At 33.5% G+C, this 25,543-nt stretch overlaps 1 protein-coding gene across 1 annotated transcript; it reads right to left on the bottom strand.

Annotated features, from left to right (window-relative positions):
* Nucleotides 1-2,048: 2,048 nt before the first annotated feature.
* On the bottom strand, nt 2,049-23,455 carry LOC150099435 (cytochrome P450 4V2-like). The gene is made up of 9 exons (XM_090404349.1): nt 23,418-23,455; nt 20,804-20,994; nt 19,306-19,375; nt 16,336-16,465; nt 3,814-3,996; nt 3,053-3,226; nt 2,872-2,938; nt 2,343-2,522; nt 2,049-2,239 (listed from the first exon to the last, which is right to left on the bottom strand). The coding sequence occupies exons 1-9, from the start codon at nt 23,453-23,455 to the stop codon at nt 2,049-2,051; spliced, it is 1,224 nt and encodes a 407-aa protein (XP_090260475.1).
* Between the last annotated feature and the right edge of the window lie 2,088 nt (nt 23,456-25,543).

Genomic DNA, 25,543 nt, shown 5'->3' with positions numbered 1-25,543 from the left:
CTTTCTGTACAGCAGGGCGTACAAAATTTTCAATCATTGTCACTGTCACTGCATTGCTCGTCATTTTGAAGAAGTAAAGCCAGTAAAAGAGAAAAACTTTGAATGTTTTCCTTATGTCCTGGCTGATTGGGGTCTCCTGAATCGTGACTAGTCACTTACGGAACCCTTTTGTTATTCAATCAAGCTACAATTCATTATTTTCGACGGAGCATTTTTGACATTAAAATGATTCTTTGAGTTAGAATAATCGAATGCTGATTTTCAAAGCAAAATTGCACTTTGGGTTCGTTGTTGGGTTGTGAACTTTTCAATGATTAATTTCCTAAATGTTCCTTAGATTGCCTGAAGAAAACAAGATGATAAAATTAATTTTAAAAATATTATCCTTGTTATATAAGTTAAAAAAATTATAGAGTCAATGCTCTCATATTCAAATCCACGATTAATTCTAAAAAACAATATTTTGTTGTTGTTGTTGTCTTATTTAGTAGTTCGCCGACAATAAACTATTCTTTAAATCAGGCACTTCGCAAGATAATTCACCTTAATTCTCCCAGAACAATTAATTATCTTCAGGTAAACAATGTCTTCTTTTGCATAATCAACTATCTTCCAATCTGTCCTTCAGTGTTCCCATCTAAATCCTTACAATTAATCCAGCAATTAATACATCGCACCATTCCACTTTTATTACTATCCTCAATATTTATGTTCCTTATATGACATTAGTATCTGCAGCTGTGTATGAAAATAACTCTTTAAAACGTGGATCTGGATGATAAAAACTGATAGTGATAAATAAAGTCTGATTAATTGATAGCAAAATTCAGAATGAAAACATTTTGAACAATTCATCGCAATTATTTCCCTTAACACAAAAGAAAATCGGTTTTCTTTTGCAGAAGAATTGCAGACAGCCGGTAGCTTAACACATAACTAATTGACGCAATGGCTTCAGTGATACTCTATATCTTTCTTATTTCTATCTGCAGAGTCTTATTCTATTTGCACAGCTGCGATACCTAAGTCGGCATCGAAAAAGGCCTTTGGTTGAAAAGAACTCGATTCGAATTACATTCTCTGACAAGAAGAACCAGAGTGAAAAGATTATCCACTGCAAAATTTCTTTTTTTCATTCGTCGAAGGAGAACCCCCCCCCCCCATGAGAACACGCGCAAAATATGAATAGCTTAAATCTACTGTCATATCCTAAAAATTATGGTTACTAAAGTAAATCCTTCAGTGCCTGAATTTTTCTTAAGCTCCTTAAGAAAAATGGTTATCATGATCAGGCTAAGGGTTGGCTACTCTCCATTTTCCAAAAATTAGTGAGGATTTAAAGGCCTCAACTATTCTCCTTGAGGAATAAAAAGCATTGCGGAATGCTCTGTTTATATTTATGGCGACTCTAATTCGACTCTAATTCTTCCGATATTCAATCAATGGCTTCATTTTGTTTTGTTTTACAGATCATAATCGAATATTGCATAGACATAGTATGAAATTTAGACGTAGAAAATAATAATAAATAATGAGAGAAAGAAAGTAAAAAAAAAAAAAAAAAACAAGTTCCTCTTATACCATAAGGAGATTGAACAGTAAATGCCACTCTTACCTTACCAATGCCATCTGGAGGATCAGTAAATAACTCACTCTAGCAAACTTATATTTTGTCATTTTACTTTTAATTTCAAGTTTAACTTGACTATAGTATTCAACTTATCTTCATAAACACAGCTATAAGTAATATACATAAGTAATATACAGATATGCCCAAGCATGCGCCTTGCCCCAAATTCATAGTCGCCACTATGCCTGTGGGTGAATTCGAGTCGGTCGCAAGTCAAATCAATTACTTGATTGGAAATGTTCGTGACTCGATAAAGGAAAAAAAAAAAAAAGAAAGAAAGAAAATAAATTCTTAATAAGTAATTAAACATCTTTATCACATTATGAATATAAATGATGTCACATGACATCTGAATGTTTGATTCAGATGTCATGTGACATCTGAACCAACAACAAAATCATGATTTCTCTTTTAGAAATCATGATTTTGTTGTTGGGTGTTCTGTTGCTGCGTGCCGGGGAATGAACTTTAAATACACTTCTTTATCAGGGTTTAGCGTTAATATCACCATAACGTTCATTTTATCCCTCGGTGTTTTGGAACGGATTTCAAAATGTCTTAAGATGTTGGCAATTATCACCTTCTCCTCCATCATTGCATATCTTTGTCCTAAAGAGAAAAAAAAATAAACCATTCATAAAAATTAATATATTAATTTACTATTTATAATTATATGAACTCTGTAACAGTTCGTAGAAAAATATTTCATTACCAATGCAGTTTCTTGGACCAGCAGAAAATGGTACGAATGCATACGGATGGCGATTTTTCACATTTTCGGGAAAAAATCGTTCGGGGTTAAATGCCTCCGGATTTGGGAACACTTTGGGATCTCGGTGTAGCATATATATGTGACAATGGCAAGTAGCTCCTTTGGGAATGGTGTAACCATCTGTAACAATAAGCAGATATTTCGGTCTATCATCGTGGCAATAATAGCGAGGTAAAAAGAATCGAAAAATACGATCGAAGTCATTTGTAAGAAAAAAGAAAACACTTAAAGCTGTAATCTATTCATTTGTTCTTGATTTCATTCTGAAATGAAATTTGTTAACAAATTCATTCCAAAAATCGTTATAATAAATGCCACCCACTAATTGTTCTTATGCAATATCGATTGGCCTCTCATAAATTCAAAATAGTCACTCAATAATAGCAGATATAGTTATATTTTTGAAACTTTTGCAAAACGTTCGAGAGTGTAAAAAACAATGATAAAATGGTATTCTCCTCATACTCACTGATTACAATTTCTTCATATACATGTCGTCCAACAATTGGGACTGATGGATATAGACGTTGAGATTCCTAAAAGAAAATTAAATTTATATAAATAATATCACACGGATAAATAAATATAAACATCAAGGTTACTATAATTATATTGGATTTTATAAAAATTATCCTAATAAACAATCTTACCTTAAAGACACACTCTAGGTACTTCATCTGCTTCAGATCGTCAGGAGTTATGTCTCGAGTAAGATCGTCGCCAAATATAGTGTCTAGTTCTTCATGAATTTTTCTCTGAACACTTTCCTCTAAGCCTATGTTGTAAAGGGCCCAAATAAGAGCTAATGCCGTGGTGTCGTGACCCTGAAAATAGAGACTTACAGTGTTTTGATCAAACTTTTGTTTGTTTTACGTAAAACTTAAATATCATTTTAGGTATTACATTGCATTAATGTTGTGCAATATACAAGTATCTAAATGTGTCTTACTTGAAAAAGACTAATTGGAAGAAGACTAAAAGACTAATTCAAAAGCTAATTGGCATCAGAGAATAAGGATATGAAAAAGCAATTCATTCAGTGCTCAATCTAAGCAGTTTATATATTGTACTCTGATCCAGAAAAGACTGTATGCAAATAGCACATTGACTACAGTGGAAGGGTTAAGTTTCATCTAATTCCGGCTGCTCTCAGTTAGTATGTAGGATACTGTACTGACTTCCAATATGATAACACTTCAATCAACAATTTAACAGATTAAATTGTTGATTGAAGTGTTGGGAGATCTGCAAGCTTCAAATAAGCTTGCAGATCTCCCAATCCTGGAATCGTCTGGAAAGAAAAAGTCTAGAAAATGTCTTATTTTCAAAGCTTGCAGAAGTACGTGAGCAGATTAATATAATACAGATACAATATCGATTGTTACGTCACCAAAAGCGCGAAATGTGTTACCTCAAACATGAAAGTGTCCACTTCTTCTTGGATGTCGTCCATGGTCAAAAGTCCGTACTTCATGTGAAGCTCTAGCAAAAGATCCAGAAAGACCAGCTTTGTCTTAACACCTTCCGTTTCCGGAGAAGGAGAAAGTTCATTACAAAACTGCTCTTGTAAGATTTCTTTCCTCTCTCTGATCACCTGAAACAGAAATAAAATCGATGATTATTCATATGGCTTGTCATAATTCAGTTAAATAAAATAATTAAAAATAATAAATAAATAAAATAAATTTAAAAAGTTTACAAATATATTATATAGGAGTACTTGTCATGCTGCTAATAACTTCAGAAATTTACCAAATGCCTAAGAAACAGTATTGCTTAAAGTAAGTGCATTTTTTCAACTGCATCAATGAGTAAAGACTTGTTTTCCCTCCAAAAAGTCATATCATTCCTCATCGTTAAGAAAATACACAAAGTTTATTCTTTCAAGCATTACATAATTTGAAATAAACATATTATTCTCTGTTGTGACACTAAACAGACGTTTCACAGAAAAAACAAAATGTGGACTGGTTAGGTCCGTTGTTATTATGGTCAGTGTACATTATAAGGTCAGAGACCAATGATTTCTAACAGTTAACATGCTTTGCGAAATTTGTAACTTCTGATTTTCATTATCGTATGATACCTTCGCATAAGACCTGCTAAATCACCTTTAAGTGGAAAGCCGTTATACGTTCGCATTATACGTAGCCATTATATCGAGCTCGAATACTAACGTTATTCGAGCTCGATCCTACCAGGTGAAAGGAAAATATCGTGACTTCCTAGGGAGTGCACAATGGAAATGCTCAGGAGGCCAAGAAGAATAGCCTTTCACATCATACACTTAGATGAGCGTCTAAAAACAACATATCTCCTTCTGTTTTCATATGCAAGATGCCACTATTACGCAAACAGACTGATTTTATTCAGCTACTTATTACACAAGTAGGATTAGTGCATACATTTATTGATTTAGACCTTAAAAAGTCGTATATTAATCGCTCACTTCAGACAGCTAAATACAGTAAAAATATTATTATTATTTTTTTTTTTTTTTTTTTTTTTTTTTTTTATTATTATTATTATTATTATTATTATTATATAAACACAATATGGTTTTCAGAAAAATAAGGGAACAACATCTCTCTTGGAACACTTTACAGACGTAATTAATACCGCCTTAGACAAAAAAAAATTGCCATGGTAGTCTTTATTGATCTAACTAAAGCATTCGATACACTTACACATCAAACCTTGTTAGAAAAGCTGAGGAATGTTGGAATAGACGGGCCTCTCCACAGGTGGTTTACAAACTACCGCCAACATAGAAAGCATATCACACGCATCGGATCAAACCGAAGCAGAGAGCTACCAGTAACCTGTGGAGTGCCACAGGGAGCTGTACTCTCCTCAAATCTATTCAACATTTACACTCACGATATTAATCAGTTACCGCTCAAAGGTAAGATATTCCAATACGCAGACGATACAGCAATAATATCCATCCATAATAACGCAAGCATTGCCCAAACAAATATGCAACATGATATAAATCTGACCATAGACTGGCTCAACAAAAACTCCATACACCAAAACTCAGAAAAGACAAAATTAATGATATTTAGAAATCCACTGACTCGACCAGTTGATAACAAATATACAAATATATAACCATCCAATATCCACTTTCCAATATAAACAACACACAGAACAGCAAAACCACTACAATCACTCAGGTTGAAACAAAACGATACCTTGGAATTTGCTTCGATGCAGATATGAACTGGAATAGCCACATAAACTATCTACACAACAAACTCCGAACAATAAGTGGCAAACTCTACAGGTCAAAAGACATAGTTCCATTACGCCTAAAAACTCTAATATACAAAGCACTATGCCAAAATATACTAAGATACGCTATAACAACGTATGCTTTCTGTGCACCCTACGAATTAAATAGATTAATGTCGCTACAGTACAAAATGACAAAACTGATCTTCTGGGAACAAAGAGAAAATCACGACCTTATAAACATTTCAATGGCAGAACACAAAATACTGACAGCAAAACATTTATGTCACTATGCAGCCTTGCTAAAACATTATTTCGATGCCAACTACAGGACAGTTAGAAATACATACCGTATAACAAGACCTCAGACTACTAATTATATCACATATAAATACAATAATCACTACGGAAAGGCCACGCGAAACTTCTACATCCCAGACATGACAAACAAATTACCTTTTGAATACAGAAACCTTACAAACTACAATAGCCTGAAAAGAGCTCTAAGGACATACTACGAACAAGAAACACGAACCCAAAATACCATACAAACTTAATGAAACACATAATATTCGTTCAGGCTTCCAGTTCAGCGACGCATCAATACATTCCAAGTTATTGTGTGTGTGTGTGTGTGTGTGTGTGTGTGTGTGTGTGTGTGTGTGTGTGTGTGTGTGTGTGTGTGTGTGTGTGTGTGTGTGTGTGTGTGTGTGTGTGTGTGTGTGTGTGTGTGTGTGTGTGTGTGTGTGTGTGTGTGTGTGTGTGTGTGTGTGTGTGTGTGTGTGTGTGTGTGTGTGTGTGTGTGTGTGTGTGTGTGTGTGTGTGTGTGTGGTGAGTGCGCGCACGCGAATTTCTCAATCATAGATTTCGCAGCTTCCCAACACAGCAAAAAAAAAAAAAAACAATACATAATAACCAACTGGTCTGGTGCCATCCTCAGATAAGCTTACATATAAGCTTCGAGGATGAAAGCAAAAAAAATTAGTTCTCATCCCAGATTTATCATATGTAACCAAATGCATATAATCGCATGAAAAAACCAATGTACGTAATGTAAATATCACATCTAAACAAATGTAAGTAATGTATCATATATAAACAAATGTATGTAATATATATAATAATTTGTAACAAATGTATGTAATGTAAAAAAAAAAAGAATTCTTTAAAAGTAAATCATGAGTTTTCACTGTATGTTTGTGAAAATAAGGAAACATAATATTTAGATTGCATATGTGTAAATACTGTAGTATAATCACATCTTTTCAAACTTGGAAAAAAAAATAGTAGACCACAGCATCTAATATTATACAACTTATGTAACTCTGAACAAAATAATTGTAAATTATTATTATGATTGTTATATATATATATATATATATATATATATATATATATATATATATATATATATATATATATATATATATATATATATATATATAAATAAAACTGTTATCATCATTACTATTTAAATCTCATTATATGTAGCACAAAGTGCTGAACCTTGTAAAATAATATAATGAATAGATGATCATTGTACATATGTAAATATTTGAAAGAATAATAAAAATAAATAAATAAATAAATAAAAATATTATTATTAATATTATTATTATTATATTAAAGCTGATACATGTTGGAATAGACGGGCCTCTGCATAGGTGGTTCACAAACTACCTCCAAAATAGAAAGCATATCACACGTATCGGGTCAAACCGAAGTAGAGAGCTACCAGTAACCTGTGGAGTTCCATAGGGAGCAGTACTCTCCCCAACTCTATACAACATTTACACGCACAATATTAATCAGCTACCCCTCAAAGGTAAGATACTCCAATACGCAGACGATACAGCTATAATATCCATCCATAATAACGCAAGCATGGCCCAAAGAAATATGGAACATGATATAAATCTGATCACAGACTGACTCACGAAAAACTCCATACACCTAAACTCAGATAAGATATAGTTAATGATATTCAGAAATCCACCGACACGACCAGTTGATAACAAATATATAACCATCCAACATCCACTTTCCAACATAAAAAACAAACAGAACAGCAAAACCACTACAATCACTCAGGTTGAAACAATGCGATACCTTGGAATTTACTTCGATGCAGATATGAACTGGAACAGCTATAATAGCCATTCATAATAACGCAAGCATAGCCCAAACAAATATGCAACATGACATAAATCTGATCACAGACTGGCTAATACGATACCTTGGAATTTACTTCGATGCAGATATCAACTGGAACAGCCACCGAACAATAACTGGAAACCTACAAGTTATACGACATAGTTCCCACACGCCTAAAAACACTAATATACAAATCACTATGCCAAAATATACTAAGCTACGCTATAACAACGTATGCAACGTGTGTGCGTGCGTGAGAATTTCTCAATCATAGATTTCGTAGCTTCCTAACACAGCAAACAAACCAATTAATAATAACCAACTGGTGTCATCCTCAGATAAGCTTACAAATAAGCTTCGGGGATGAAAGTTGAGATATTTCATCTCATCCAAGACAATACAAGACAAGACAAAAAATTATTATTATTATTATTATTATTATTATTATTATTATTATTATTATTATTATTATTATTATTAGTGCCTAAAAACACTAATATACGAAGCACTATGCCAAAATATACTAAGATACGCTATAACAACGTATGCTTTCTGTGCACCCTACAAATTAAATAGATTAATGTCGCTACAGTACAAAATGATAAAACTGATCTTTTGGGAAGAAAGAGAAAATCACGACCTTATAAACATTGCAATCATTTGTCACTATGCAGCTTTGCTAAAACATTATTTCGATTCCAACTACAGGACAGTTAGAAATACATACCGTATAACAAGACCTCAGTCTACTAATTATATCACATATAAATACAATAATCACTACCGAAAGGCCACACGATACTTCTACATCCCAGATATGATAAACAAATTACCTTTTGAACACAGAAACCTTACAAACTACAATAGCCTGAAAAGAGCTCTAAGGACCATACTATGAACAAGAAACACGCACCCAAAATACCATACAAACTTAATGAAACACAATATATTCGTTCATGCTTCCAGTTCAGTGACGCATTAATACATTTCAAGTTGTGTGTGGGGAGGAGGTGCATGAGTGCGAATTTCTCAATCACAGATTTCGTAGCTTCCCTACACAGCAAAAAAAAACCCAATAAATAATAACCAACTGGTGTCATCCTCAGATAAGCTTACTTATAAGCTTCGAGAATGAAAGCAGAGAAATTAGTTCTCATCCAAGATGTATGATATGTAACCAAATGCATGTAATGTACGTATAACATGTAAACCAATGTATGTAATGTATGTATTACATGTAAACAAATGTATGTAATGTAAGTATCATATGTAAAGAAATGTAAGTAATGTATCATATGTAATCAAATGTATGTAGTAACTGTAAACAAAAGTATGCAATATAGAGTGATTATATCCATTGATATTGTATATATAGAGTATAAAATTGCAAAGAAAAAATCTGTAATAGTCATCATTATGTATAATTATAATAATATACGATGTAAACAGTTATTGTTATTATTATTATTTAAAAAAAAACTTTATGTACGAGAAAGTATTTGTTATGCATAACTGTGTTCATATAATGTATGTAATTTATCTAAGAAATAATTAAAATGTTTAAAACAAATTGTGTATATGTATATAGGCTGTATAAAAATAAGCTATGGTATTTTTTTCCTATATATACAGGAAAAATTGTAAATTTATATATAAAAAAAAATCACTCTACGCTACATTTTGTAGTGAACAGCTTATTTTTATACAGCCTATATAAATATACACAATAAAAAAAAAACAATTATTGATATTAAACACATATTTATATATTATTCATATGAATGACCATATTATGTATATATGTATATATATGATCATATTTTGTCAAACTTTAAAAAAAAACACTTTAAATTTCAACATGCAATGACGTAAATTATAGTGGTATTATAATTGTAACTAAGCATACATGAATTATCCTGTTATAGCATTGCATATTGTGCAAATTATGATATTAATTAAACATTGTTCTTGAAACACATGAAAAAATTTCATATCATTGCTTAAATTCTATATCATATGTATATAGAATTTATCAGTGACTAAATGAAGTATTATTAAACTAAAATAAAAAAATTAAAGGAAACTTCAAGTAGTCCTTAGACTCATTGAGGGAGGCACAAAACATCATGTCAAGAACAAATATTAACATCCACACAGTATCTACCATACTTTGCCTTGAACTCATTCACAGCCATGGCACCCACAACAGACTCTGGCAGCTTATTCCACTCATTCACCACTCTCCAAGTAAAAAACCTAGTTTTAACACCCTTGCTAACCACACTCTTGCCTAGTTTCCATGGATGTTCTGTTCTGAAAAATATCCTCTGAATAAATCTTATAGAAACCCTTCAGTAAATTGAATATCTCAATCATATCACCCCTTTTCTTCCTATCAACCAATTTCTGCAACCCACAAATCTTCAACATGTTCTCATAAGGTTCATCCCATAGACCTGCTGTCATCTTGGTCACTCGCCTCTGAATCCTGTTCACCTCCTTCCCATCAAGAAGAAACCATGGTGCCCAGATCTGGGCACAGTAGTCAAGATGGAGTCTTATCAAGGCTCGATACAGAGGAACAATAACTTGCTTGTCTCTGCTCGTCAAAGAATTCTTCAGTAATCAAGTGATTTGATGAGCTGGTTTAGTTATGGAAATTTAGTCTATGGAATGAACCTCATAAGGTTCATTCCATAGACTTGATATCATCTTGGTCACGCGCCTCTAGATCCTCTCCACTACATTCCCATCAAGAAGAAACCCTGGTGCCCAGATCTGGGTATAGTAGTCAAGATGGGTTCTTATCAATGCTCGATACAGAGGAACAATAACTTGCTTGGCTCTGATCGTCAAAGTATTCTTCAGTAACCAAGTGATTTGATGAGCTGATTTAGCCACTTTTGCAATGTGCCCCCTAAAGTTTAACTCCCTATCCACCAACACTCCCAAATCTCTGGCCTCGTCAATCTCCTGGAGTACAGTTCCACCAATGTGGTATACTGCTGCTAATCTTTTCACCCCAAAATGCATAACATTACACTTTTCCACATTAAATTGGCATCCATTCTCCTCAGTCCAGTCTGCCAATCTATCCAAATCATGCTGCAAAATTTTGACATCTTCTGCATTCACTATTGCTCTACCCAACTTTGCATCATCAGAAAATAAATGAGCAGTTCCTCTCAGTTCCTTTCCTGTATCGTTAATGAACAAATTAAATAGTAGTGGTTCAAGAACAGAACCCTGTGGCACACCACTAGTCACAGGCCGTCTTTTGGACTCTACTCCTGAATAAACCACTCTCTGATATCTCTCCATCAACCACCCTCCTATCCATCTCACCTACCCTATATCCATCCCCATATGCTGCAGTTTACTGATTAGAATTCCATGTGGTATCCTGTCAAACGCCTTAGCAAGGTCCAGCAGTATCACTGTATACCCATTAGCCTCGTCCAGTTCAGCTGTCACTGTGTTATAAAACGTGAGCACGTTACTGAGGCATGATCTACTCTTCACAAAACCATGCTGTCCCCCATACAGTATCCCATTTTCATCTATCCATTCCTGTATATTTCTCTTGACTACTTTCTCCAAAACCTTGGCAACGACTCTTGATATGCTGATCGGTTGGTAATTTACAACAGCAGTGTTGGAACCACCTTTATGCAGTGGAACTATTTTTCCCTCTTTCCACCCCCTCGGTACTAACCCAGACGTGTTCACGTGTTCTCTCGTTAAAGAAGAGAGAACACGTGTGCACACTTTGTGTGAAGTTGATGAAGTCTGGAAATGAGATATTTTAATTGTTAAACCGACTTAAATCAGGATCATAATTATATCACAACAAAAGCTTTATAACTGGTATAAAAGGTATGAAGAGTGTAAGCAAAAACGACAACTCGCAAGCTCAAAAAAATATTGTAAGAGAACAAAAAAAAAAATTTCTCCAGTAGGCAGTAGGAATTATTTGTGATGTTTCGAAAATGACACGGAAATATTTGAATAGTAAATAATAAGAGAATAATTAATAATAATAATAATAATAATAATAATAATAATAATAATAATAATAATAATAATAATAATAATAATAACTAACGTGGCTCGCTAGTTAGGAAAGGAAATAGAATCAGATGTGAAACAAAAACAAATGCAAAATGTTATTATCACTAAATAAATGGTCAGTGCTCAAGCTAGAAAATTAAAAAACTGGAGTGCACCTGGCAAAGACGAACTACATGGATTTTGGTTAAAACATCTAACCAGTCTACATGATCGAATGACAGAACAATTTAATTATTTGTTGCAGTCAGACTCAGTGGAAGACTGGATGATATCTGGGTGCACTTTTCTCTTCATGAAAGATAAGGGTGTAGACCCAAGTAACTCGTCCAATAACATGCCTACCAACTATGCTTAAGATGTTCACTGCAATCATAGCAAATTCCATATACCACTACTTATCAGATAATCAGATTTATCATTGAACAAAAAGGCAATTTTTAAAAATCCAGAAGAACAAAAGACGAGATCCTTATTAATAAAATGATTCTCAGAAACTCAAAAAGACGAAAAACTAATTTAAATATGGCATGAATAGACTACAAGAAAGCACTCAATTCCCTCCAACATTCCTGGATCCTAAAATCATTAAAAATATTTGGAATTTGCAAAAACATATGTTCGTTTCTGGCTACTGCTATGAAATCATGGAAAACGACATTTATAATGAATAATGAACGATTTGGAGATATCAGCATTAAACGTGGAATTTTCGAAGGTGATTCCTTGTCACCATTGCTCTTCAACATTTCTTTGATACCTTTGTCTTTGATTCTGAAGAAAACAAAACTTGGATATGAAATTCTCAAATGTAATACTAAAATTTCCCATCTGTTGTATATGGATGACTTGAAGCTATATGGAAAATCGGCCCAGCAAATAGATTCTTTATTGAACACAGTTCATATTTTCAGTTAGAACATCAAAATGGAATTTGGTTTAGATAAATGCGCAATTTTATCTATTAAACGAGGAAAGATTAATGACACTAGCAATTTTAATTTTGATCAAGAGAAATATATAAAAGCAATTTCAGCTGACGAACACCATAGACACTTAGGAATATTAGAAGCCAATGATATTGTCCACTCGAAAGTTAAACAACAGGCAGCATCAGAATACATTAAAAGAGTTAGAAATATTCTGAAAAACAAAACTAAATGGATTAAACACAATTAGAGCAATGAATTCTTGGGCTATACCAGTGATCCGATACACAGCTGGTATAATAAATTGGAAAAAAGAAGACCTAGACAAACTAGACGGCAAAAATAAAAAACTAATGACTATGCATCATGCAGTACTTCCACAAAGTGATGTTGACTGGTTGTACCTACCGAGGAGAATAGGTGGACGGCGTCTGCTGCAAGTGAGACAGACTGTGGAAGAAGAAGAAATTGGTTTAAGAAATTACATCGACAATAGCTCTGAGCCAATGCTTCAAGCAATTACGCAAGAGGGCCTTCTAAAAGCAACAGAAAACAAATCCGATTACAAAAAGGAATAACAAAATATCCGATATGTGCGCTGGAAAAATAAACCCCTGATGGCCAATTTCTTCGAGATACTGAGGACAAAATTGACGTGAACAAGACATGGGCTTCAACACGGATACATTAAAAAAGAAACAGAAGGATTTATTCTAGCAGCTCAAGAACAGGCATTACAAACTAATGCAATCAATGCAAAACTTTTCAACATCAATAATAACTGCAAATGCAAATTATACGATCAGAATGATGAGACTATAGAACATCTAATCAGTGCCTGCAGCAAAATAGCTCAAACGGACTATAAATACCACCATTATCAAGTGGCCAAAATAGTTTATTGGCATGTCTGCAAAAAATATGGCTTTCCCACTTCTGATAACTGGTGGCAGCATAAAATAGAGACTGTATTGGAAAACGAAACAGCAAAAATTCTCTGGGAATTTAGAATACAAACTGATCGGCATTTGGAACGCAATAGACCTGATATCACAATTATCGAACATCGACAGGTTTGGATTATCGATATTGCAGTACCCAGTGATAACAACATCAACAACAAAGAACTGGAAAAACTTACTAAATATCGAGATCTGGCAATCGAAGTTGGCCGACTGTGGCTTAAACACACCAAAGTCATTCCAATAGTTATCGGTGCACTTGGTGCAACTTCAAAGAAGCTGTCCAATTATTTATAGCAATTAAAAATTAATGAAGTGACCCCATATGACCTACAAAAAACATCATTACTTGGAACAGTCCATATTTTACGACGCTACCTGACGGACTATTCTTAGATTCTTGGGTAGAATCTGAATTGTTCGGAATCACCAGTCAAATTTTTATTTATATGATATCTTGTTTTGACTGTGTATCAATTATGTCAATAAAATAATAATAATAATAATAATAATAACTAACGTGGCTCGCTAGAATATCAACAGAATTATATAGTAACCGAATTTATGCACGGTACAAGAAATAAAGTTTACGTTAGAGCCAAACAACCTCCATGTGGTAGCAAAAGGGAACGGAACTCGAAGAAGAGTAAAATTTAATAAATAAATTAGCATAAGTATAGGAAAGCGAAGAAGGGATTTGAGCTCTTGTCCGGCGTGCACAACAGAATGCATCTCTTATTCTCCAAAAATAAGTGGCTAGCTCTCTCAATCTGCGTCACTGGTTCTAGCCAAATACTGCTGTGAATCCTTGAAGATCATATTACAAGAATGATTTGGGTAAAAATTCGACCGGCTGTTATTCCAATACGGTTGAACAATATTCGACTGTGGAATTTTTTTTTTTTTCGTTTTTCTAGACTGCGATAAGGATACAGTCAGCCAAAATGTATTAAAATCCGATTAATAAAAGAGCTCGAGTGCTAAAGTGTAATTTCTTTAAATTATTCTTTAGCCCGGTCCAACTTTTCTAATAGCAAAATATCTAGAAATGTGCAGGCATTTACTAACAGCAGTGACGTCATAAAACTTTTACCCAAGTTATTACTTCTGGTGAACATCCTTGGCACAGTTCTTAGAGAACTTTTGCGATAACATACTAGAATACGTGTTCATCGGACATGCTCCCTAAGCACTCCTTTTCTTCTCTTCCTGTTCCTACTTTGAATATCATTTGCATTGTAGTTATTCGCATCAAAACCTTGTGTTGGTTTCCTTGCGTCTAGAGTAATCCACAGTCATTTTTCATTCTTGTTATCTGTGTGTTATCGCAAAAGTTCTCTAAGAACTGTGCCAAGGATGTTCACCAGAAGTAATAACTTGATCGCTATTTGTATTAATCGAAATCTTTTTCTTAGTTTTCTGCCTATAATAAGGCTCGAAATAGTGGATAGGAAATCGATATCAACTTCACATCATTACTGACTGCAATTTTTTTTTATCCAGTATGAAGCATAGCCGTTGTTCCGACGGTTATGTTTAATACTTTCATACTTTCATACTGAATGCTTCATACTTAGTTTGGGGGAAATGAACGAAGGGATATTTGTAATACATTCTTGCCAAGAAACATTCGAGTTTAGAGTTATCCCAAGCAGAGACATTTCATCGTTTCCAGAGGTATACTTTTGAAAAGAGTAAGACAAAATAAAGAATTAGACAAGAAATGTTAAACGTATGCTATCTAAAGACATATCTTATAATCGATCTTCGATTATAAGGTAAAGTATATAAATATACGAGGATGTGCTGAAAAGTTGTGATCATCACCATGAAGGAATTGGGGAAGAACCATGTGATTTACACATGTTTCTACGTATTCGCCAAGAAGTGTTATACACTTGTTAGAACGCTGCTGCATCATTTGCAAAAATTTTAGGCATGAAATTTAATAGGTACAGTAGGAAACAAGACAAACGTACAGCAAAATATTATTTTTATAAAGTGATTCCTACTAATGAAATTTTGCCTACTACAAGAACATTTTACATAATTCGAAGCTGATCTAGAATCCAAACACGAAACTTTTTAAGCCACTTCAGATGTTTTGTAAGTATGGTGGTGTTTTCACACGGAGAGTTTAATTGATTTATCTTCTGTTCTGAGTCCAAATGATCTCCAGGTAAGGACATACAGAAATATCCATACCAATCACGGCATTGGAACCGAGATCCTGTTGGCCGGAGAGCAGTTACACTAATCACTAGGATTCCCAAGCCAGACATTTTATCACTAAATATCAAATTTTACTGCTTTATCACTAAAATTTGCGCATAGGTTTTTGAAAGAAAATTTTTATATGACAAAAGATTGACAGATAATTAGTAGCTATTTCGAATACATATGATAACAGAAAAAAAACGCGTATTTCTTTTTATAAATATCAGTATTTTCAGTCACGTTTCTTAGACATTTTTCAATGTAAATGTAAGTTTAAAGTTTATTCATAGCTGCACTGAAATCTATAATAATTTTCAAAATTTATCTTCCACTCTGGTGAGGAGGCAAGTACTCATGACGACCCACCTTTCTCGTAAAATCGTGCAACTTGTGTAGATCTTTCTTGAAGTGTCGCCCAGCCAAAGTAAAATTGAAATAGAAGAAGCCTTTCCATAACCAAGGACTGAATATTCGTTTCGTTAAGCCTTCTTGAACGCTGAATGGAATTCAAAAGGAACATCGTCAAGCAGTAATAATCATAATCTGCAATTCAACATTAATACTGCATTATATTACACAAAAGGCTTAACATTATGCAAAACATTAATGATGCAAACAAAAGATAAATAAGCGAATACTCTTGTATCATAAAATAGTCAAATAAAATAATGAATATAAATTAAACGCATAAATAAACATCCCAGTAAATAATGAATTTAACGGTGATTAAATCTTGGTAAATAAATAAACTGTTACATAACTCTGATGCTACATAATCTGTCAGATCGTGACTGAAGGGATGGGAATAGAGTTCGAGAGCTGGTATGTTAGAGGCATTGTATAGGCCATGTTGTTGCTAGGAGGTTCTCTCTCTCCTATCCTTAAATCAAATCATAGTTTTTCTCAACTTTCTGCTTCCACAGAACATCCACAAGCTACATTCAATTTCGTGTCTTTTGACACTACCAGCGTGTGTCGAAGTGGAGGCTCTCCAAAAACTATCAGAAACACGAAAATCCAGTAAAACAGACATGCTGGCCATACGAATTGACAAGCATATTATACTTGCCTTATAGCTCGATTTAGTTCGGCTTTAAGTCCCTAAACAAACCAATACAACCAAATAAAAAAGGAGGAAAAGTCTGCGTCAGACTACTGACCCATCATCCTCACCTCAGTGCTTGCCAAGTTAATGGAAAATATCATCAACCAACAGTAAATTTCTTCAATACCCAGAGGCCCATCAGTTAAGCAGTGATTACCAGTACAGAATGGATTCCATCACCAGTACAGAATGGATTCCATCACTCTAGATGCATGGCACATAGCTTACATCACCCACCATTAGCAATAGCAAGATCTGGAGAAATTGCATGTTCTGTTGATCTTAACAATTTCATAGCATTTGTCATTCGTGGCATTGAAGGCTGCTCGATAAACTGTCATCCTTTACTATATCTTCCACTTTCTGTAAGAGGGTAGCAATCTTTCTCTTTGATCGAAAACTGCATGCCATGTGAATCATTTTCTCTTTTTAAGACTCTTCCGCTGGTGCTTCAGGTCTTTGTTCGAATATTTGTCCTCCTGCGATCTTTCCTATGCATAAAAAGGACCATTTCGAATTGACCAATTGTGTGCGGTTTTGCTCAGAATGCTGCACTTTAGTTTTTCTATTCATTCGACAATCCTCATTCAGTACAGAAACACCTTTAGCTTCAAGATCAGTATTTGCCCAAAACACTGCTCTCTGTGCCGATATTCAGTAGGAATAGTATAACTTGTTTATCTTCAAATCTAATAAAAGGCAGTCTTGTCTGCTTTCTTCCGAAAGGACCTCACCTTCTCTTGCCTTCGGTACCACACGACAGAATTAGATTTCTTCTCCTTGGATTAACATTCATCTCTAGCCTTTCATGGTATCAACTCATCACATCAATAGCCTCCTGAGCCTCGAAAATAAGCATTCTTTTCCAAGCTCATGATGCTACTTTTTCTCAGCTATTAATTCAGAATAGATCCCAAATTCAGCTATCCTTAGAATAATGTCCACTTGTTTAGGAACATGCACCAAAAAATCTCGCTAAAATTCTTGACACCAAACATTTTAGGGAGGTTCTGGCTCATAAATTATCCTTCACAATTTTTATCCTCGATATCTTTCTAGAGGGGCATCCTGTATCATCTTTTGTTTTTGGATTAACTTAAATTTCAAGTCTTAAGAGATCCTATAAATTACCCTCCAAATGTAGTGTTTATTGAAGAAATAGAAAAATACACTCATAAGCATTACTTTACTCGTTTCACCTCGTTCTATCAATTTGTTTTGTAATGCCACAAATAACAAACTGAAATGGCCTATCATTATTTTATACCCAGAAAAACAGCACATAGTTTACTAGCTTAACACGTTCATTGCCAATCACGCGATATCGCGCGACACGAGCTCTCACCAAACGGTAGATCACGCGTTATCGCGTGGACGTCGCTAACTAAATAAAAAAAAATTGGCCACCACACGAAATTCCAATTTTCAGCTTGGCAATGAAAGTGTTAAATACTAGTTTAAATTTTAATGCTTTCTCTTAAACTCATATCATATATAATAATCATCATCATCATCATACGTATCAAGGATTTAGGCTTAGTATGGCCTGTTCCGGCCTTAGAAGTCATCGTTGAATCGTTTACGAGGACGTCCTGGTTTTCTTTTTCCTAATGGCTTGTACTTTAAGGCTTGTTTTGGTAATCTTTCTGTTTTCATTCTTTGAATGTGTTCCGTCCATCTATGTTTATATTTTTTAATTTTTTCAATTACTGGTTCTTGGTTTAATTCTTTCATAATATCTTCGTTTCATTTGTGATCAAATAGGGTATACTTTGCAGTTTTTCTCATAAACTTCATTTCTGCTGTTGTTAATCTTTGTTTGTCTTTTTGTTTTATTGTCCAGATTTCGCTTCCATACATTAAGACCGGTAGGGCTAATGTATTGTATACTTTTAGCCTGGTTTGTTTTTGAACTAGGTTTGGTTTAAATACAGAGTTAATTACTCCTGTTATTTTTAAATATTTTGCAATTTTTATGTTTATATCTTTTTCATTTTCATAAGTGATCATACATCCTAGGTAGTTAAATGAATTCACCTGTTCTAAGATCTTGTTATCTAATACTATTTTAGTTCTTGCTGGATCTTGTCCTTAAAGGCCATAGTTTTTGATTTTTCCGTTGATATTATCAACTTTGGATATCTCATTTAGTATATAATAATAGAATATAATAATAGAATATAAAATTACTGTGCAATGATTAAAACTATTGAAATATTAAGGTATAATACTTCTTTATGTGCTTCAGATACTCGCTACTGTCGTTCCTTTGAGCGTCTACTTGAACTCCCATCACGGATTCTAAAGAAACAAAAAATAATTTAAGATATTTAGATTTGACTTGAATGTAGTAAATAATACTATATATTTCAAATTCCTTTTAAAAAAATGCATTACTAGCTGTTCACAATATATTTACATTTCTTCAACACTCTCTTTGACCAATTATGGTGTCAATAAAAAACGAGGCCAGGGTCAAGTCTACCTTGGAAACAAAATCGCATTTTTTTAGGATTACTTTTCTCCTCAAAACACTTGAGATCACTCACACCTGTTAAATTACTATTACGTATATACTGAAAGAATTAATCAGATAACTCACACTCTGCCTAGACGAGATCTCGTGATCCTAAATCCTAATCCTGAGTTTCTGGAAGGGCAATCCTTACTTGATAGTGTCATCAGCTGAACTAGCTCGAGAACAGAAAGGTTTACAGAAAGTTTTTTTCCCTAAACCTTTATTCGGCGATTTGAATCGAACTTAGACGTTCTCCGGAATTCCTAGTGCCGTAAATGCAAATACCATTTCCATGTGGGTGCACAAACAATCCCACTGAAATTCAAGATTAACCGTATACATTTGTTAATCTCCATAACAAAAATTTCTGCTTTTTGATGTTTTAATTTTTGTTTTTCTTTTTAATTAGAGAAATGGTGTTGTATATAAATATAAAGATCAAGAACATACGTAATATAATATACGAATAATAACATGAGCAGTAATACAAGTATGTTCTGCATATGCGTATTTTAATGTATAAAACTCATTTGATTGATTGCATGATCTAATAAAACGAGATTAAATGAAATAATATCTGCAAGTAATCGTTTTTTCTAGGATTTATCGAACTTTAACTTGCTTACTAGAGTGGGACAGATGGCTCAACCTTTCTCCTTCAGTTAAAAATACAAAGATTCTAATGCAATCTGAGAGTCAAAGAAACTTGTCAAGTATTTGTTAACCGGAAGTGTGTTTGGCAGTTTCATATGGAGGATGCATTTTCATGGTTGATTTCAAAGAAGATTTGTCGTTTTCTCCTTGGTGGTGTTTGTTTATTTTATATGTTAATCGTAATGGTTATGGGGGGTGGAGAGAGTTCTAAACTGCGGTGAGGTCACCCCCCCCCACCTCAATCTACTACTACTACTCGCTTCTTTGTTATATTCTCCATACTTCAAGGAATTTACATAGGCCCTTCAAGCTAGTAATCTTATTTCTACAATTGCATGTGCTCTTCCGACCATTTTACACGGTTCTCAAAAATAAAAGTCCGAGTAGAAACGGTTGTCCCGTTTCCTCAAAATTCTGTGCCATTTCCTCAAAAGTAGCGCAGTGCCAGACAATAATTGTCTTCAGCTCTCTAGTCAATTTTATAGCCAAATAGTTGAAAATATTTTTGTAAAAAAATATACATTTTTTTTTTTACAAAACATGAGATGCATACTTACCACAAAGGATATCCAACGTACATAATGTTGCCAAAGGAACAACATCTATCCACTCCTTTGACCCGATAGATTTTAACTGGTCCACTAGCACCAATGAGTATTTGTTGAACATTGGTATAAAGTTTTCTAGAATCCGGAAATGAAAACTAGGGGTTAATATTTTCCTTCTCTGTTTCCATTTGTGACCTGAACTGTAAATAAATCATTTAACATTATTTAGCTACTCAGATATATCAAACTAGATGTATCATGACGCTTTAACATTTCATTGATAAGAATGACAAGTTTAGGTTCAAATCAGAACGAAAAGATAGAAAGTATTCATATTAAACATATAATTATTATACCTGATTGTTATCAGCTAAGTGAACCTTAATTTTATTTTGGCTCACTTCTCTACATAATACCCATTTATAAGGAAATATGAAGTACAGGATGTATAAGGGATTATTACATGTATTAAACTACGTATGAATAAAACTATAGCCAGTCCTCGACTTATGACGAGGCTCCACTCTGACGATCTCGTCGTAAGTAGGAAATCACTATAATAACCATTACTACTGAATGGTAAAAGGTGTTTCTTTATATATTAACTAATTTTACTCTTCGTTTGTAGTGAAACAGTGCAATTATAGTACTGTAATAAATGATGAAACATGAATGTGCTTTGCCATCAAAGTAATCTGAAATACACAGAGCAAAAATAATTCATTAAATCTGCTTCTGATTTATCAACTGGATGATTCATCGCATGAGAGGAAGGCCCTCCCATTCTTCTGAGGATGGTTCACCAGATGCATAACTTGAGAATAATCTAATCTCATCTTCATGGGTGAGGTGACTGCAGGGGTCTCTGTAGTAAGCTTTTTCAGCTCGCATCATTTCTATCTACTTTACCAAACCTCTTCAGGTTGTGGTCCATTTCTTCCAATAAATAAACTGCCAAATTAACAGAGGAAAATTCCACAGCCAATATTCTCAGTTTAAAATTTTGAGGGTCTGAGTTTTTCTGTTCTGTAAATTTCTGTGCTTCTGTAAGATCATTAGTTGAGAGCTCTTTGTCCTCAGCTATTGCCGCGAAAATGAGCTCTAAAATCACCCTACATCTTCATCGCCAACCTACAACTCTGGCTCTGTAGCTAGCAGTACTATCTTGCAAGGCTTTGTCTTTGTCGAATCCTGTCAGTGTATGAATTTATATTTTAAACTACATCTTCCAAACATCATTCATATATTCTGCTGTCACATAACTCCGTGTTGCATCTATATTCTTTATGATATCAGCACTATCCTGATAAATATTTCTTAAATAATATGCTTTGAAGGCAGCAATAAGATCTTTGTCCATGACATTCAGTAAACGTGTTAATTGGACGTGATCGTAAGTAGAGTGGTCGTAAGTCGAATCGTAAAGATGACTGTGATATTAGTTTTCATTAAGATATTGGAAAGAATATTGAATAACAGTTGAAAGAACAGCTAGAAGAAAGCAGAATAACATTTAGGTATGCTTGAAAAAATTAAAACATATGCCACGTTTACTCTGAACCATCTTATGCAGAAGTAAGTAGAACAAAACACGCCACTGTAAACGATAGTTAAACGAAATAACATAAGACCATACAAAACATGTGCCAGAAGTTGATAAACAGACAGAATAAAATAAATGTGTAAGTTATTCTACATCAGATATTAGTATCAAGTCTCCTTTTTACCCGATATTGTTATGGATGTCGTAAAAGCAGAAATGAGAGGAAGAGTATACTGGGCCGTTATGTGGTGCTGTGATGCTTGATGTCTAATATAAAGAATATCAAAGAAATACTGGAAAATCAAAAAAAAACGTTATAAAATGCATGCTTATTATTATTATTATTATTATTATTATTATTATTATTATTATTATTATTATTATTATTATTATTATTACAAGAAGCCTGACCTTCCGGAAGTCAGTGAGTCACTGAAGATCAGGTCAAATTTCGTGCCACGTTTTTTTTTTTTTTTCATTCATTGGTTAGTGAGAAGCCTTCCATTCAGTGCTGGACGTACGCATTAGCTAAGTCGCTGCTTGGAGTTTTGCAACACGATGATTCTCGAAGTAAATTTGCTTTAAATTTTACCTAATCTTAAATTATACCTAATCTTAATAAACGAAAACATTTCGTTTAATGAGACACTCTCATCAGTTCTGATACCTATTATTAACGTACTGATTCTAATAAATTCCCACATACTTCACAGCAGAATTTGGTTGTAAGAAAACGCAAAAGAATATATAAGGTAATTATTCTGAAAAAGCTGTTCATGACTCTTGACGATTTTGATTTTCTAAACCTATGTTAATAAAATGGTTTAATTCCTTTCAGTTTCATTATTATTTTGTAAGAGAACTTGATTAAAAATAATAAATATATTTATAATTTTTATTTGCAAAATAAATTTGGACAGTCGTTAACTCAAGTAGATATTTTCTGTTGTATCTATTGGTACCATATCGCTTATGATTATTATTCAGTATTACTTGCTGAATGTTAAATAATAACATCCAGTTAGTTGATTCAAAATTCCCTCCTGGTTACGTAATAAATAATTTGAGTTATTTCCTTACCTTGTGAGCAGTCCTAAACCGAGCCATGGCTTGATCATCTTGTAAATCTTTGATTTGCTTAAGATTTTTCCGCTACCGAGGATTGCCTGTAAATCATGAAATGCGTTATATATGAAATTGCTCTATCAAATAAAATTCATATTCTGTTAGATATTTATTTATTTTATTTTATTTTATTTTATTTTATTTTATTTTATTTTATTTTATTTTATTAGTTATTTGTTATTTATTTTACTTTCATGTTTTGTCTTTATTTAGTTATGTTTTTATTTTTACTTTGCTCTGCTTTGTATTTTTCATATATATTTGGTATATATTATTTGAAATAATATTTATTATTTATTAGGTAGCATCTCTGTAAAATCAATGACTCGGTAGGACACTTACGCACTGTATGGTCCACCATCCATCATTGACCAATACATTACGTAAACCACCATCCACACCACGCCATCTATCGTTGACAGAGACACGTAATTCAAGAATCACACGCGATGCAATCTACAGGCTCCTAGTTTAATATTTGTTTGTTACTTGAGTATATATTCTGAATGATATGCTTGTACGCGAGACGAAAAACTCGACTTTCAGGGGGGGGGGGAAATTCCCCTGATACCGCTGCACGCAGTCTTTGACACATTCTGTCAGCTGCACCTATATTATTTGAAACATAAAGAAATACATTTTATTCACTACTTACCTCGATATGGTCAGCGCGGAAATTTACAACCTGTACGTCTCCAGGAGAGAAGAATGCCATTAATCCCTCTTCACGAAACAGGTGACACCATGCACAAATTTCCTGAAATAAATCTACATAAAATGCAAAACAAATAAATATTCCATCACGAAAAAAATTAATAAATGAAGTTCATAAATAAATGTTAAGATAAATAAATCGCGTAAATAGTACAGAGATATTAATTGTAGATATTAATAATTAAATTAAATAACTAATTGTGTTTGGAGAGTACCACGTACCACTTTTCACACATCACGGATTTACTGAAGATCACAAAAAAAAATCTCCCACAAAAAAAAAGCTCCAAAAACAAAAAAAAAAAAATTAAATAAAATTCCAACCAAAAAATTCATAAAAGCAACGAAACTCCAACCATAAAAAGACACGCATACGCATTAATAATTTTTACAAAGAAAAAGAAGTTTCTATATCCAAATTACGTCTGTATAACGGAAGACTTGTGCAAGTCTTCCGTTATACAGACGTAATTTTACAGACGTTATACAGACGTAAATTTAATCACTATTAAAAAAATGTAGTATCTTCAATTGCGAATGAATACTGCTAGGTTAAAATAAATTGTAAATTTTGCAAGTTTATCTCTTTCTAGGGATAACTGCAATTGCAATAATACTGGTCTGAAATCTCCATAGATATATCGTATTTACTTTTATAAAATAAAATCTAAAACCAATTTCAAATTTGAAATTGTTGGTAATAAGTAAAACATAAGTTATGCTAAGACATTATTTCGAGAGTAATAAAATAAATTGTGTTGGTCAACCACGTAAAAGCATGCATAACATTGCGTCTGCCTTAAACCACCAAATTAAATTTTTATATATGAGAAAGAAAGAAAGAATAAATATAAAATTTCTTTCTGTATAGTCGACCTAATCTTTCTAATAATAAATGTATCCAGGAGTGGAAGATAGCCAGCTTGGTTGAGTGGTTAGGATATCTGCTCTACAGCCAACAGGCCTGCGATTTCGAATCTAGCCGTGGACATTCATTACCTGGTTTTAGGCCACTCCCTCGCTTAATAAAGTTCAGAAGTGACTTGAAAAGTTCCATGTCTGGTCTCTAGAGCATGGATCCCGGACTATGAGAAATATAAAAAAAAAACAATCCACAGGTTTCAATAACTTTACAGGAAACTTTCGTCAGTTAAAATTACATAAATAATTTCTCTTGAACTCAATAAATCACGGACGTAAATCTTTTTAGGACTGTTTTGGAACATTTTGGAAACACAGAGTGTTTCCAAAATGAATATGAGAGTTATACGTTGTAGATTGGCGAGGTTTCTAGGTTTGTAGCCTATTTTTCAAATTATTAGTTGTTTTTTTTATTTCGAATGATGATACAACGGCCGTGAGCCCCT

The sequence above is a fragment of the Typopeltis vanoorti genome, chromosome 14 (assembly GCF_054136105.1).
Source record: "Typopeltis vanoorti isolate ZY-2024b chromosome 14, IOZ_Tvanoo_1.0, whole genome shotgun sequence".
NCBI lineage: Eukaryota > Metazoa > Arthropoda > Arachnida > Uropygi > Thelyphonidae > Typopeltis > Typopeltis vanoorti.
This window is presented reverse-complemented; position numbering and strand designations above follow the sequence as displayed.

Coding starts and splice junctions, on each gene's coding strand:
- LOC150099435 (XM_090404349.1), bottom strand. CDS start 23,455: ATGATCAAGCCATGGCTCGGTTTAGGACTGCTCACAAG. Junction 3,997..16,335: donor TGCACGATTTTACGAGAAAG/GTGGGTCGTCAT, acceptor TTTCTGTTTCAG/GTGATCAGAGAGAGGAAAGA. Junction 2,939..3,052: donor ACCTAGAGTGTGTCTTTAAG/GTAAGATTGTTT, acceptor ATTTTCTTTTAG/GAATCTCAACGTCTATATCC.